Source organism: Narcine bancroftii, chromosome 2, assembly GCF_036971445.1.
Source record: "Narcine bancroftii isolate sNarBan1 chromosome 2, sNarBan1.hap1, whole genome shotgun sequence".
NCBI classification, from domain to species: domain Eukaryota; kingdom Metazoa; phylum Chordata; class Chondrichthyes; order Torpediniformes; family Narcinidae; genus Narcine; species Narcine bancroftii.
In genome coordinates, this window is record NC_091470.1 from 240,130,502 (window position 1) to 240,147,476 (window position 16,975).

Sequence of the window (16,975 nt, forward strand, 5' to 3'; positions counted from 1 at the left end):
AAAGTGATCTTGGGACCGGTAGATCCCAGCAGAGCTGGGAAGTCAGGACAAGAACTAAATATTTTCCTGGAGAAGATGGAAAACTTGAGCGACCGATTTGTTGATGTTAATAAGACACATGACAAAGGATGACTGAAATTAAAGAAATCGATGAAGATCTAATGGAAAGAATGACCCAAGCATAAACAGGCTGAGTACAAATACAAGTTAAAAGCTTTGGAGAAAGATGCGAAGCAATGGGAGTCAGACAGCTAAGGTATGCTGGACAAGATGAACACGAAGAATTTTAGCAGACAAAATAATGTCCGAATTACTGGACTGAAAGAATCAAGGGAAGAGATCTGGTGAACTTCTTTGAATCATGGATCCCACGACTGCTGGGAGAAGACAAATTCAAAGGAAATCTGCATATTGAAAGGGCTCACCAGGCCCTCGAACTCAAGAGCAGCATATGAATACTCAAAGCAAAATAATGGCCCACCCGAGATTGACCATGAAAAAGTGCTATTTTTTCAAGATTTTAGTCCTACTTTGATTAAGTAAAGGAAGGAGTTTGATGATGTAAAAAGACAATCGCATTTCAAAAACTTTAAATATTTGATGATATACCCCATGAAATAGCAGAAGAGAATCTGCAATTTATTTCAAGACTAAGAACGAGGTGGAAGACTTCCTGAGAGGTTTATAAAAAGGCTAAGGTTGCCAAAGAAGACTGTGAATAATGTTTACAATGGAACTAACTAAAGGTTGTTTTTTTTTAAAAAATCCATCTTATATCTATTATTGAAAAGTAAACTTTATTGAAATGTTCAGAGATCTCAGGAAAGAGAGAAAACATGGGAATACAGGTACACAATCCTTTATCCGGACATCTAAAATCAGGAAAGCTCCAAAATCCAGCAAATGGGGAGAGAGTTGGCAGCGCAAGTGGGGGGGGGGGGGTATGAGGGGGAGAGACCGGCAGGGCGAGTCGGGGAATAACGGCAGGGTGAGTCAGGTGGGCAAGACACCGGCAGCGTGATTGGAAGGGATGGGGGTGGACATGGTAGCACAATTCGGGTGAGCTTAAATCTGGCTTTCCGAAATCCGGAAAAATCCAAAATTTGGAACACACTGTCCCCCCAAGGGTTCCAGTAAAGGATTGTGTACCTGTAGTAGCAAGGTGGAGACTCTGTTTTAAGGGGGAGAATGGCACCCGGAGGAGTATCTATAAAAAAATGACACTTAAGGGAGGGCTTCTTTCTTGAGAGATTCCATGGGCATTAGAGGTTTCCTGTTTACGTCACCATCAGGGCAGGAAAAGATCACTGCATTATTTAAGTAACCAAAAATGTTTTAGTGTTAAACATTTGTTTAAAAAATCAATATGGATAGAACGTTACAAATTAGTCAATGATAATGGGATAAACAGACTAGTGAAGAGGCATACCTTAAAATTAAAGGCATTTATAGTCCTTCTACAAGAAATGCATCTTACCAAATCAGAACATGCAAAATTAAAAAAAGGTAGGTTGGACAACTAATAAAGCTTTCATTCAACTCAAAACAAAGAGTAGCAATTCTAGTTAATGAAAATATACCAATAATAGAAGAGACAATGACTGACCATGTCAGAAGATTTGTAATGGGCATTGTAAAATGTATGCAGAATCATGAATGTTTATGACTATGTACCAAATTATGATGAGAAAGCCTTTATGAAAGTTTTTTTTAAAAAAAAAAAGAAAAGCAAAGGGAAGACAAAATAAACTAGATGGAGGAGACTTTAATTTCTGTCTAAATCCAATACTGGACAAATTAGCCAGAATAGCAACAAAGGCAAAAGTGACACTATCATTTATGAAGGATTTAAATTTGATTGATATATGGAGGCAGCTTAACCCCGTAGAAAGAGACTACTCATTCTACTCAAGGGTACACGATTCAGGGGAACATCATGTGACAGAGGAGGAAGGAGGCAGCCTCCTGAAGCTCCTGAGTAATTATAAAGAAAAAATACAGTAACTCAACCAGGAAGAAAAGGAAGAATTTTACCTTCATGGTAAAAATGTTGAAGAAAAACAGCAATTGTCAGCAACCTTGAGCACCCTGCAAGAAATAGAGTTTTTCCAACGGGAGTTGCTCTGAAGGAGACTGAACATGCACACTGTTGTTTGCATGCCTGATGCAAAGCAGCACCAGCAGAAACAAGGAGGACCTCTCTCCCATAATGACAACTCAGAGATCAACAAAAGTATAAAGGAAGATGAACTGGTAAATGTTAAGCCAGTGTGTGAGGTTAAGAAAGTTTGAGTACAAGCTAAAGAAAAATATACTAATAAAGATATAATAATGGAAGTACTCCTATTGGAGGATCAGAACACACAAAAAAAACTGGATCATATTTTAAAAGTAGTGACCAGGTTAGAGACAGAAATTAGGATCACAAATGAAAGTGTTATGAAATGGATGAAACTACGGAAAGAATGGTTAATGTGGAAAAAGAATTAAATTAATGGGCTTCGGAAAAAGCAAAAATATATTAAAAGATGGATTCTTTCAAGACTTTTAATAGGTGTTACAATGTTAAAATAATGAGAATCAAAGAGGAAGAGGGAGAAAATCCCATCTGCTTCTTTCAAGAATGCCTACCTAAAGACCTGAGAGTAAAAATTTCAGAGCAAATATAGAAATTGAGAAGGCATACAAATCCCCATTTTCACATCAAAAACTACAGTCTATATTAATAAGATGTATGAAATTTAATGATCATGAAAAAAAATTTAAGAATTACAGCAAGGTCAAGAAGAGAAATTACTCGGAAGTCGACAGATTACATGCAGAAATTGAAAAGTCTTTCCTGTTAGAAAAAATTACATATAATTTGAAGAATAAGTATAATGTACATTTACAAATATGGAGCCCATATATACAAAAGATAGGTAATGTGGTTTAATTTTATCTTTCAATAGCGGATTCCTATGACCTCACCCATTAGTGCAAATACTTGCCTTTCAGTTACAGTCCTTGGTGCACCAAGGCCTATCTAGTATAATCCAGTAGATTTTCTAGCTTCATTCTTTCTTCTTTAATATGTTACAACATAATTTGAAAATGTTAAAGTGACGATTGATTTTGTTTGGGGGGGGGGATTAGGGTTCGGGAGGGTTTTAAAAAGAGGGTGTGCATTTCCTTTTGTAGTCAGGACTAATCTGCACTAATATGATGGGTCTTCAATTTCCAACCTACGCAAGTTACGTCCACCTGCACAAACGACCAAATTAAATTTTTTTTAAATTAAAACTACTATACAAGTTCATATTTTGTATTAAAAGTACTGTATACAGTGGATCCCCGCTCCTGGAGGCAGCCCTAAGTCCCCACTCTGCGTTCCCTGCTGTAGCCCAAGGTTTCCTTCTCTTCCCCCAACCCCCACCCCCCACCCCAGCAGCCACAGGTCCATGTTTCCCAATATGACCAAACCTGAGTTACAACGAATCCTTCCATTCCCATGACAATAATAAGTCAGGGACTACCTGTATAGAAATGATTATATACTACATGTATGAAAATTGTAAAATATTCAACAAAAAAAAGGAGAGGGAAGGAAAACCACAGAAAATTGAAGGTGAAAAAATATTTTTTTAAAATCCAGATACAAGTGCACAGATGTGAATTTAATCCACTGAAGAGCACCTTTTGGAAATCTGTGTTGTGTCAACCAGCCAATTTGAAAATTAGATGCCAAATGGACAAAATAAGGTTTTTTTTAAACTGATATTGAAGTAGCAAAGAATTTTATGAACAAACTACCAACTTTGAAGAAAACTGAAAGAGAATGAGAGAACTTCTTTGAACTTGATTTTTAAAAATTTGAATGACACATTTTCTTCCTGTACATTTGTATTTGTTTGACATTAATCCTTTAGGGGAATAAAAGTAAAATTTTCTGAAATTGTTTTGCCTGGGTTTTCTCACTCTCTGTATAATAGAGGGAGGTGGTGTTTAGTCTATTTCACAGTAAAGGGAGGGTTTTTACCATTTAGTTATGGTACTTTTTTTCATACCTTTCTCTTGGGAAGTGTTGTTGGTACTGGGTCTTATCCTTGAGGGAAGGAAAAGTGGTTCTGAAAGGAGTGTGGTGTGGAGGGACACAAGGAGAGAGATGGAACTATAACAATAATAATTATATATATTTTTTTCTTTTGATAATTAGTTTTGTTGACTTTCCCTAATCAGACCATGGCTATCCAAATAATTGTAACATGCGCGTGACGCAGAGTAGAGTAAGAACAACACACAAAGTCAAGTTGAGGTGGAAGACTGATTTATTGCTCTGCCAGTTCAGTTTAGATTCATTCCCTGCCTCTGATGACAGGAGTGATGTCATCATAGCACCGGCCTCTGACTGGCCGGCGAACCTGTCACGGCCCACTGTTTCCGCCGTGCGGAAGGTCACATGGGACGATGGCCGCTGGTCCCTGCAGGGCTCCCACGATCATCACGTGCACCAGTCATTTTGTGAGCCGGGTCGCAACTCTGTTCATGGGCCGTGACATGACCCCCCCCACAACATCGCTTGGCTGGCTTACCTCTGCTTCACAGGGGCTGAGTCTTGATTGGCTAGCTAATGTCTACATGGGCCAGTTTCAGGTGATCAAGGGTTAATGTTTCCTCTTTGCCGGCAATGTGCAAGTCAACCCATTATGCCTGACGACTCTGTACAGCCCCTCGTATACCCAGTGGAGGGGTGCCCGGTGCGCTTCCCTTCGCTCAAAAACATTCACAAGTGTGCAAATCTTTGGGGTCAAAAGATTTGGGCTGGCCATGCGGCAGGGGCTGTGGAGGTGCTAGGGTACCCGATCTTTCCCTCAGCTGTTTGTGCAACCATGGGGTGGGGGGGGGGGGGGGTGCGTTCCAGATCCTTGGTGGTGGCCTAGAACTCCCCCAGGATTACCAAGGGTGCGCCGTAGACCATTTTTGATGTGGAGGAATTAAAGTCCTCTTTCGGCGCAGTGCATACCCCATCCCCCAGAAGGACCCAAGGCAGTTCATCCGCCCAGTTGGGCCCCTTGAGCCAGGCCATCAGGGCTGATTTCAAGTGTCTGTGGATCCATTCCACCAACTCGTTGGCCTGCGGGTGATATGCTGTGGTGTGGTGGAGATGGGTTCCCAACATTTTGGTCAGCACCGTCCAGAGCCCAGATGTAAACTGCACTCCCCGTCAGAGGGGAAATGTTCCGGGATTCAAAACTTAACACACTCAGGTGTTGGAATAGTGCCCTGGTGCAGGTCTCTGTGGTCATGTTGGCCATCAGGACCTTCTCCAGCCACCTAGTTGAGCTGTCTACTATGGTGAGGAGGTATCTCGCTCCACGGGAAACCGGTAGCAGCCCCACAATGTCGATGTGAACGAGGCTGAACTTACACTGCACTGGCTCAAGTCTGGGGAGGTACTTTAGTGAGAGTTTGCACCTTGGATGCTGGCAGAGCATGCAGTTCTTGGCCCATTGATTGACCTGTTTGCCTAGCCTGTGCCAGACAAACCCGCAAGCCATCATCTTTACCATGGTTCTGATGGCTGGATGCTCCAAGTTGTGCACCGCTTAGAAAACCTTCTGTCTCCATGCTGCTGGCACAATCGGGTGGGAATTGCTGGTGGAGACATCACAGAGGAGCGTCTGGCTACATGGGGCGATGACAACATCCTCCAGCTACAGCCCAGAAACCGCCGTCCTGTATGCTGGGATCTCAGTTGTCGTGTTGTGGCTTAGCTAGGGCTAAATAGTCTATGCCCTGGGATAGGGTGCGGACGGACTCAATGGCGGGACAGGAGAATGCATCGGCCACCACATTGCACTTGTCGGCGATGTGTTGGATGTCTGTGGTACAGTTGGACATGTAGGAAAGGTGCCTCTGCTGTCTGGTTCACCACAGGTCAGACACTTTGTGGAAGGCGAAAGTCAGTGGTTTATGGTCGGAAGACCTTGAATTGTCTGCCTTCCAAGAAGTATTGAAGTGCCTGACTGTCTGGAACAGCGCCAATAACTCCCGGTCAAAGGCGCTATATTTAAGTTTGGTACAAAAAAGTCCAGGGACTGCCATTGCCTGTTGATCAGCTTTTTGAGGATCCCCTCTGACCGCTATGCTGTAGGCATCCACTGTGAGGGCATGCATCTCCAGACTGGGGTGAACCAGAAGGGAGACATTGGCCAAAGCATCCTTCACTTTCAACACCTCAGAGGCCTCACCATCCCAAACAATATCTTTATTTTCCCTGCCATGAGTGCAAATAGGGTTGAATGATCAGAACTGCTGCCAGTATGAATCGATCATATCGATTAACTTTTGCAGCCCCTTCCTGGTGTAAGGTCTCGTGAACCACCAAGTGGCCTCCACCTTCTCAGGCAGTGGTTTCGCCCCATACCTCAATGCACCAGGAAGTCAATTATGTCCAGCCCAAACTCCTGCAGGAAAGTAAATAATTATCTGAGGTGGGCCGTGTGCTCTGAGTGGATGCGATTGGCAATAAGGCTATCATCCAGGTAGATGAACACAAATGGGAAGTCCTGGCTCACTGTGTCCATCAGCCACTGAAAAGTCTAAGCAGCATTCTTAAGCCTAAAGGGTATCCTCATGAATTCCAACTGGCCGAAGGGGATGATCATGGCGCTTTTGGCTACGCACAGGGATTTGAAGGATAACCCGATTAAATCAACCTTTGAAAACACCCAGGCCCCTTGTAAGTTCACCACACAACCTCCATCCACCTGTTAGCTTTGGAACCATGTGCGGGGGGAGGGGGGGGGGCAGGGGCTGTCTGACCACCATACGATCCCCCATTTCCTCTATTTCCTTAAATTCTTCTTTGGCGAGGGCAAGTTTTTTTTGGGGGGGGGGAATGTGGCTCGCCATCTGTGAGGATGTGGTGCCTTACCCCGTGCTTTGGTTCCGCGGAGAACTGTGGTGCCACAATTGTAGGCAACTCCGCCAGGATGCGTGTAGGCATCGATGGACAGTGTGACAGTGTCAAGGTGGGGGGCAGTAGTCTGACTTCCCCCTGGAGCATTGTTTGAAAAGGTCTGGCATGCACCAAATGCCACCCTTTCAAGTCTACCAGCAGGTAGTGGGCGCACGGGAAAAAACAGCTTCCAGGAGTAGTTGCGCCACTGCCGCAACAGTAAAAGTCCATTTAAAGTGGTGGCCAGCAAAACATAGGGGAATGGTGCAGGTACCACAAGTTCACACAGAAGTGCCCTCAATGCCGAGCCTGGCTTGGCATTCCGGGTGTCAAAGGCTGTGGGGGGGGGGGGGGGGAGAAGAAGAGAACATTTCGGCACCAGTGTCCATGTGGAAACACCTTCCCAACAGAGTCCCAAATGTGGAAGAGGCCGTCACATTAGCTAACTGCTGCAGCCATTGACGACGGCTGGCTATATCAATTCCCAGAAATGCGCAGGGTGGGCAGCATTGACAGGCCCCTACACTCCATCGTTGATGGTAATAACAATATGGCTAGGTAGGGGGTTCCACTTGCCTCTCCATCTGCTGTGGCTGGGGTCAGGCTTGGCGATCTGTTCCACCGAGACGCTGTTTTCTTTCTTCGTTCTCCAGAGCATATCTACCCGGGCCGCCACTTTCCTCGGGTCACTGAAGTCCTCTTCGGCAGCAAGTCAGATATCCTCAGGTAGCTGCTCTGGAAAATCTGCTCAAAGAGCATGCAAGGCTTGTGCCCCTTGGTGAGCGCAATTATCTCGCTCATGATGGTGGATGGGGCCCTGTCCCCCAAACTGTCCAAGTGCAGAAGACAGATGGCGCGCTCATGCCATGAAAACCCAAAAGCTCTTTGAGGGCATTGCTTTAGGAAATCGACGACCCTTGCTGCCGTGTCCTGGTCGAGTGAGTGGAAGAGGGTATTGGCAGTGGCAATCTGTCGAAGGTGGAACTGGGCCTCAGTCTGTTTGAACCACCCCTGTGGCTGTATCATCCAGAATGTTGGCAGCTTAAGCGAGACTGAGTGGAGAGCTGCTTGGTTTGTCACCTTCGGAACTAACTGCTGGTTGGACCTGTTGGGGTCACTAATGTCATGTGTGTGCTACATGAAGTGTTGAGTAAGAATGACACAGTCAAGGTTGAAGACTGATTTATTGCTCTGCCGCTCTGTTTATATTCACTCCCGCCTCTGACGACAGGAGTGATGTCCTTGCAGTGCCAGCGGGCTGACATTCCTGCCATTGCCCACTGTTTCCCGACATGCAGGAGGTCACACTGGACAACAGCCGTTGGTCCCTGTGGGGCCCTTGCGATCACAGCCATTTTGTGAGTTGGGTCGTGACTCAGTTCGCGGGCCGCTACAGTACATTCAATCCCTTAGAACACCTTCCAATAGCTTAATAGGCATTCAGGCTCACCTGCCTATAATTTCCAGGGTTAATTTTGGAGCCTTTTTTCAACAACATGAGCTACCCTCCAATCCTCTGCCACCACACCTGTGGCTAAGGACATTTTAAATATTTCTGCCAGAGCCCCTGCAACTTCTACAGTAGCCTCCCGCAAGCTTTGAGGGAATATTTTATCAAGCCCTGGGGATTTATCCACCCTTATTTGCTTTTTTGACAAGCACTTCCTCCTCTTTAATCTGTATAGGTTCTATGACCCCACCGCTTGTTTTCCTTACATCCCACGACTCTGTTCCCTTTTCCTGAGTGAATACTGATGAAAAAAAAAAATGTAAGACCTCTTCCATCTCTCTTGGCTTCATACAAAGCCGGCCACTCTGATCTTCAAGGGGATTAATTTTGTTCCTTACTATCCTTTTGCTCTTAATACACCTGTGAAACACTTATGATTTTCCTTCACATTGACTGCCAAAGCATCTCATGTCTTCTTTTAACCATCCGGTTTTCTTTCTAGAGGTTTTTCTTGCATTTTTATTCTCCTCAAATACCTAATTTGATCTATGTTTCCGATATTGTTATACACCTTTCTCTCCTTCCGAACTAGATTCCCAATATCCCTCGAAAACCAAGCTTCCCTATGCCTTCTAACCGGGCCTTTGATCCTGAAAGGAACATACAAACTCTGTACTCCCAAAATTTCACCTTTGAAGGTAATAAATCCCAATAAAGGAAGGAAAGCTCAAAAGGGATGGCAGTGTGTGAGTGGCCCAGTGTAGGATTGGGAATCTGAGGCTTGGGGGAACAGAGGCTGAGATGGAGGCGCAGGAGTTGATGCAAAGTTCAATAGTGGGAATGGCAGCCAGGACAGGAACATGCAGATTGTCGATAATCAGGAAAGTCAACCATATCCCTGACAACTTCACCTGTGAAAAATGTATCCAACTTCAACTTCTTACAAACTGTTTTAGAGAAATGAAGCTGGAGCTGGATGAACTCCAGATCATTCATGAGGCTGAGGGGACAGGAGTTACAGTGTCCAAGGATACACAATGTATTGAAAGGATAGGCAGGTAAGCAGAGGGGGTTGTGTGGCTCTGTTGGTAAGGAATAATATTAAATTATTAGAAAAAGGCAACATTGGATCAGAAGATATAGAACCATTGTGGAGGAGTTAAGAAATGCCAGGGTAAAAGGACACAGTTTGGAGTTATATACAGATCCTCGAACAGTAGCTTGGATGCGAACAACAAAGTACAACAGCAAATAGAAAAGGTGCATCAGAAGGGCAATGTTTTAGAAGTTGCAGGGGATTTTAACATACAAGTAGATTGAGAAAACCAAGTTGGGATTAAATTGCAAAAGAGAATTTGTAGAATGCCTTCCAGATGGCTTTTTAAATAGATTGTTGACAAGCCCACTAGAGGATTAGTTGTTGTTTAATGCACCAAAGGTGTTTAGAGTAAAGGAACTATGAGGGGGTAGTGATCACAATTGAATGCATTCAATTTGAGATTTAACAAGGAGAAACTAAAGTCAGATGTATCGGTGGAGTAAAAGGAATTTCAGTGGCATGAGAGGAACTGGCCAGAGTAGATTGGAAAGGGGTACTGAAAGGGAGGACAGCAAAGCAGCAATGGATTAATTTACTGTGTGAGAAAGATGCAATATACACATCAAAACAGAAAATAGTCAAATGGAAAATGTCACAATTGTGATTGACAAGGTAAGTTAAAGCCAACATTCAAGTCAAAGAGAGGGCAAACAAGGAATCAAAATTTAGTGGGAAGTTTGAGAATTGTAACTTTTTAAAGAAACGCATAAGGTTAACTAAAATAACTCATGAGGGAAAAGATAAAGTTTGAAAGTAGACTAGCAAAAACATTAAAGGGGCTATCAAAGCTTCTTCAAGTATATAAAGAGTAAAAGAGAGGTTTGAGTAGATATTGGACCACTAGAAAATGATGCTGTAAAAATTCAGTTAAAAAAGCTGGAATTGGCTAGTTTCAATAAAACAGTGAGCAGGTTATTGCTAAGTACTACTTGATTGTATTGCAATACCTTCACCTTCCATTACATTGAAGGTAGATTAAATGGGCAGTAATTACCTAGAATAGGACATCATGTAGATTCTAATTATGTGATTGTGTAGCTAGATATGGCACTAACTATGGAATGGAAGTTGTAGCCCATAAATAATTATTTTTGAGGGGGAAAAAAAAGTACCATGTCCTCACCTCAAGACGAATTTGTTTCCATTGCATTTCAATTGTTGAGCTACATATGCATAGGAATTCCTGTCTCTACACTCATATCAAATTGCAGCAGATGTTACAAAATTGTTACTTGTTTATATTACGTTGGCTTCTCCCTCACTTTAATAACACTGAATTGCTCACAATGATTCCTCATTATAAAATTCTGTGACTGACAATAGAGGTTTGGAACATATTATCAGAATTTCAAAATCTTGAGCCATTATTATTATTCACTGTGTGTACGAAGTTAAAAAGTAATCCTTTGAACCTTCCCTGTTTCTATAAAACAAAACCATCTTTTCACACCTTGTGGTACATGAGCCAACAATTAAGATGACAGTTCTGCATCAATATCACTCAACTTTGCTTAACCAGTTAAAATAAAACTTGTTCTATGCAAACACAGAAACGCTAGAGCAAATTCCTAAATGATAGGATAAATTTTAAAATATTGAATGACTTTTGTCTGAGTTTTAATAACATATTCCGGAATAGAAAATACAATGTGCAATTCTTACCAAAGTCATTATCTTGAATTAAAGTGATGTTGCCCACTTCCTCTCTCATTGTGATTTCTTCCACTCTACTCTGGTTCAGGGTAAACTGTTGAGCCACATCAATATCACTAGAAAAAATATCATATTTTATTTGCCTCAACCAAACAACATGCATGTGAATTAAAATGATTACACAGGAGAGAGGAAAGAATTTCCTATAGCATAGGGGTGGCCAAACATGCCACATGTTAAATAAGAGCCACATTCAATAAACTTCAGTGTTTTGAGAGCCACAACAATTATTCATTTGCAAGTCACACCCACTAAAACAACCATTGTGAGCAGCGGCGGCTGGCTCATACAATTCCTGTCTCAGCCAACATATTTCTGCGAGCCACGTTTTGGCCGCCCTTGCTATAGCACTTCTTTTTTAAAAGTGTCACATTTTTCTCATTACTCCAGAAAATAATTACAGAATTAAAATTTTGTACCCACTATACAGTATTCAGACTTTTAAAAAATTCTAGAATAATTTCTGTATCAGGGTTTCTTCTGAATGACCGACTGTGATGAACATTTCTTTTGAAAGGAATGATGGACCACCTACCATTGTATAATCTGCAAAATTGGCTACAAAGCCATTCATTCCATCATCCAAATCATTAATATACAACACATTGGAACGTAGACGATTGAGAGGAGACTTGATAGAGGTATTTAAAATTATGAAAGGAATATATAGACTCTTTCCCCTGAGGGCAGGGGAGGTTGGAACAAGAGGCCATGAGTTAAGGGTAAGGGGGCAAAACTTTAGGAGAAATATTAGAGGTGGCTTTTTCATTCAGCGAGTGGTGGCAGAATGGAATGAGTTTCCGAATGAGATAGTTGCGGCAGGGTCCCTTCTGTCATTTAAGAAAAGGTTGGATGTGTACATGGAGGTGAGGGGGTTGGAGGGTTATTGGCAGAGAGTGGGAGGTTTGAGCTAGTGGAGCTGTTCTAAGTGAACCGGTGCGGACTCGAAAGGCCAACATGGCCTGTTTCTGCTCCGTAAATGCTTATATGGTTATAATAAACAGCAAGTCAAAATACAGCAAAACTTTTTTAATTGGGCATGTTTGGTACACTGGTGGTTCTGGACCAGTAGCCTTTCTGGACTATCTTACTGCATTAATAATCAACAAACTTTTCATTCCATTTTGTTCAAGATATTACAAAATAAAATAACAAATTTCCAGTGAACCCAAAAGCTTAGGAAACAGAACCAGGAAAATTTCAAGAGAGAAAATTCACTAATCAGATTGTGAAAATGAGCGTGGGAATCAACACAGTGTGCCAGGTGCTGAATTATCAGGATTTCCAAATAGTTGTTGGGACTTTTACTGTAATAACTCAAATATTCTACTAGTTAGAAAATAAATTGCGGCTACTGAAATTCCATGTGATGCTTAAAATTGAAAAATCACATAGAAACATTCAGTCACATGGCCAAGAAGTCATTCTTAGATACACCTTACATTAAATGTAGCTCAAGTTAAGATGGTTACCTTAGTGTGACCACCCAGTTTTTTTTGAGGGACTCTGTGAATTTACAATTCACAATGCAAGCAATTTTGTCTTTTTTTTTTAAAATGAAAATTTATGAATTTTCTGCAGGGACCAAATTTTTTCCTAGGAATATTAAATGGACCAAAAGTTGTAACTCACTACTCGGGACAAAATCCAAACACACCTGCACTACAATTTTTAATCATGTTAAACATGTGGCATGTAGCAGTTTTCAACTCCAATTTAAAAAGCTTTCTAAATTTAAAAATTGTAACTTTGAATTCCTCCACAGAACAGCATTATATTGTCACTTTAGGATTAAGAACAAAATGTTAAGATGATTCACAAATTTGACTCACTTATATTAATGTTTTATATAACTTACAGTACTTCAATAAAAAAATGACAAATGCATAATTCATATTGACAAGGCTAAACTTCACACCACAAAAGCACAAGTTTGACCTTAAATTTACAGGTATTTCCATTGTACAAGCACATTTTAAAATGCATTACTCAATACCATGAAATCAACCACTTTGGAGCAATGCAGCTTCTTTCAACAGGAGGATGTCAAATGTTAATTAGAAATATATTAACGATATACCAGCAAGGAATGCATGCCCATGGTTAAATAAGGTGAAGAGGACAACTAAAGTATTCAAGGTTTGTATTCTTAACCAATAACTAATCTTTTATATTAAAAAAAAAAGGAAACATCTAAAGGAAGTGTAGGCTGTACAGCCCCTTCAGCCTGCACAATCATTCAGAACAATGATACCCTGCATATATCTATCTCGCATTAAGAAATATTTTCTTGAGGAGTCACGTGATGGAGTAGTGGCCGGACGGTGAACTCCAGCCCTCTCCAGAAAAGTCGGGAAAAACAAGAAAAAACACAAAGGCACAGAAATAAAAGTTACAGAAAAGTGAGTATAAAGGTGGAAAGAAGATGGCGACAAAAAAAGAAAAGTCGAAAGCAACGGTAAGAAGAGAGGAAGAGAAGACAAAGGAGGAAAAAGGTGAAGGCCTTACCTGTCCGAAGAGGCCCGCTGCGGAGAGAGAAACCCGCTCCCTCAGGTCGGTAAATAATGGACTACAAAAATGGCTCACAGAGCCGAGTAAAAGTGCGCAACCGCGCATGCGCGAAATTTCGCGCATGCGCGATGCGAATGAAAAAAAACACACCGACGGGAGGGGGGACCAGCTGGGGAGTCGATCTCCACAGCCGGCAACGACAGCTGCAGAACACCTGCAGCAAGAAGAGACCACAGAAGACAACAGAAACAAGAAAGAAGAGGAGGAAAGGGCAACAAAGAAACAACAGATGGCCAACCCAGAGGAAGAAGAAGAGGAAGAGTATGGTGAAATAGAAGAAGAAAAGAGAGGCAAGGTAAAGGATATATTTGCTCTTATTAGAGGATACATGGAATCATTTAAAGAATGGCAAACACAGGAATTTAAGGATTTAAGAAAAAGAATAAACAACACAGAAGAGAAAATAAATAAAATGGAGATGACCTTAACAGAAATGGGAAAGAAAATGGACAAGATGGAAGAGCGGGCAGTAGCAGCAGAAATGGAGGTAGAAGACTTAAAAAAGAAATTGGAGGAATCTAATAAAAAAACTAAAGAGACACAAGAACTACTAGCTCAAAAAATAGATACAATGGAAAACCATAACAGAAGAAATAACATAAAGATAGTGGGCCTTAAGGAAGATGAAGAAGGCAAGAATATGAGGGAGTTTATAAAAGAGTGGATCCCTAAGACCCTAGGATGTCCAGAACTACAGCAAGAAATGGAAATAGAAAGGGCACATAGAGTATTGGCCTCTAAACCACAACCACAACAAAAACCAAGATCTATTGTAGTAAAATTCCTAAGATATACTACAAGAGAAAAGGTACTGGAGAAGACAATGGAAAAAGTAAGAGAGGGCAACAAACCACTGGAGTATAAAGGGCAAAAAATCTTCATTTATCCAGATATAAGTTTTGAACTCCTAAAGAAGAGAAAAGAGTTCAATACAGCAAAGGCGATTTTATGGAAGAAAGGGTATAAATTTATACTAAAGCATCCAGCGGTATTGAAAATATTTATTCCAGGACAACAAAACAGACTATTCTCGGATCCAGAAGAAGCACGAAAATTTGCAGAACAATTACAAAAATAGACTGAGGGAGGAAGACGGGTAATGAGAGTTAAGATGATCACAATTGATATGTATGTGGGTAAAGACAAAAATAGACTGAGGGATGAAGACAGGTAATGAGAGTAAAAATGATCACGATTGATATGTATGCGGGTAAAGAGGTATAAGAGTGAATAGAGACAAGGAGCATACGTGAATGTATCTGTACTTAGAGGAAAATATAGATAGTATAGACAAGAATTAATAAGGGAAGGTAATGGAATAGAGAGAATAAGGAGGGAATTAAAAGAGTGACCTTTGTGACATATGAAAAGTGAAATCTTTTCTGGGGGAGGCGGGGTGGGGGGAAATAGCGGTCACTGCAAAATCAGTTGACGCTTGCGAGTGGATTCGCAAATCCAAATGGAGAGGGGAGATGTGGTTGTCCGACAAGGGATAAAGGACAACTCAGGAGGTGAATGGGAGATTGGGAATAAATAAGATAGAAATAGGAGAATAAGGAAAATGTTGGATGTTGTAGGAATGTTGTCTTATAAAGAGTTGAAAATAAGAAAACAGAAATGGAAAAGGAGGAAAGGTAATGATGGAAAAACGGAAAGAGAAGATAAACAAAATATAAAAGGGCTACGCTGAACTATATGTCTTTAAATATTAATGGAATACATAACCAAATTAAAAGGAATAAACTACCAAATTTAAATGAATAAATGTATTCCATTAGAAAAAATAACATATTGGTTAAGAAATAATATTGAAATATTCGAACAAGTATAGGAGCCTTACATTAAATACAATAGCGAAAACCTACTGGGGACAAACATTACCTAAGTTGATGGAAGGAGAAGGAAAGAAAAGAATGGACTCAGTAGAATTTCTGGTGTAATTTTGTTGAATGACAACATTGTCTGACTGGATTAATGCAACCTAGATTGTATACCTAAAATGGATGAGAGGGGGGGTGGGGGGGTGGTTTGGGAGGAAAGGGGGGGGGGAGAAAAAGTCACTGTATATGTGTGAAAAAGAAATTGTGTATATCATGGCTAATGTGATTTATGGTGTGAAAAATAAAAAAAATTTAAAAAAAAAAAAAAAAAGAAATATTTTCTTGAATTTATTTAATGACATGGCTTGAAAAAATTCAAAATTTCTCCTGCTCGATTCTGAATGGCATCTCCTATACCTTGGACTCTCCAGCCATCAGGAAAATCTTTGTTGGATCATATCCATCTAGTCCCACTAGAACTTGTGTAGAATTCCAAGAATCCCTGTAATCCTCAATACATCAGTGAAACTAGGTTTAAATGACCCAACTCTCCTCAGCAGCCATTCAAGAAATCAGTGAAGTTAACATATGGGGCATTTCTTTTCTAAAAAGGTACATTCTATTTAGAATATGAATTATGGATATGATTTACAATTTATGTATGTTAATGTTAAACAGAATGCCTTATTTAGTTTCTGTAACTGTCTATATCTTATTGAACTGTATCATTTTTGTTTGCATAAGTTTATTATTAAAATCAATAAAAATATTTTAAAAATAAACATACAGGGCATTAGATGAGACCAAAACAGCATTTAATGCTCATTATGGTTATCAATAAGTAACTAATTTATAATCTCCCAGTTAATTTGGAAAAAATTATAGGAGTGCGGTTATGGATTTTGAAACAATACTATCAATATGTGCAAGTATAAAATCATTAAAATGAAATAGACAGTTTTAAGATGGAGCTCTCACAGGGATACAAAACTTAAAAAAAATAATAATTTTGGAGTGCCTTTGAAAATTTGATAAATCCTTACAATTTGTAAAATTTCAGGTCTTCAAAGTGACCTGTCCTTTTTAGATAGATTCTTTAAGAATGGAGAAATTAAAGGGAATATGCAAGTAGGTGGAGTGGAGTCCATGACCAGATCAGTCATGATCTTATCGAATAGTATTGCAGGCTCAACAGGCCACGTGGCTCCTTCTTGCTCCTAGTTCTTATTATTTAGTTGTTTTAGTGTACAGAAATTTTTTTAAATTCCTCAATATACTCTTCCAAGTCTAATCTTTTCCACTTTGCTTGTCTTCTGTGAATTCAATCATACTCATCAACACCAAGTTTTAACAATTTGTAGTAGCTTTATAACCAGTCCTTA

At 40.6% G+C, this 16,975-nt stretch overlaps 1 protein-coding gene across 3 annotated transcripts in view; it reads right to left on the reverse strand.

The window, feature by feature from the left end:
• Window positions 1–16,975, reverse strand: part of rad21b (RAD21 cohesin complex component b) — a 63,628-nt gene that overhangs the window by 27,353 nt on the left and 19,300 nt on the right. For all 3 annotated transcript variants that reach the window (XM_069920553.1, XM_069920555.1, XM_069920554.1), the window contains exon 5: window positions 11,152–11,258. In XM_069920553.1, the coding sequence (XP_069776654.1) occupies window positions 11,152–11,258 (107 nt within the window). The remainder of the gene's footprint in view (window positions 1–11,151; window positions 11,259–16,975) is intronic.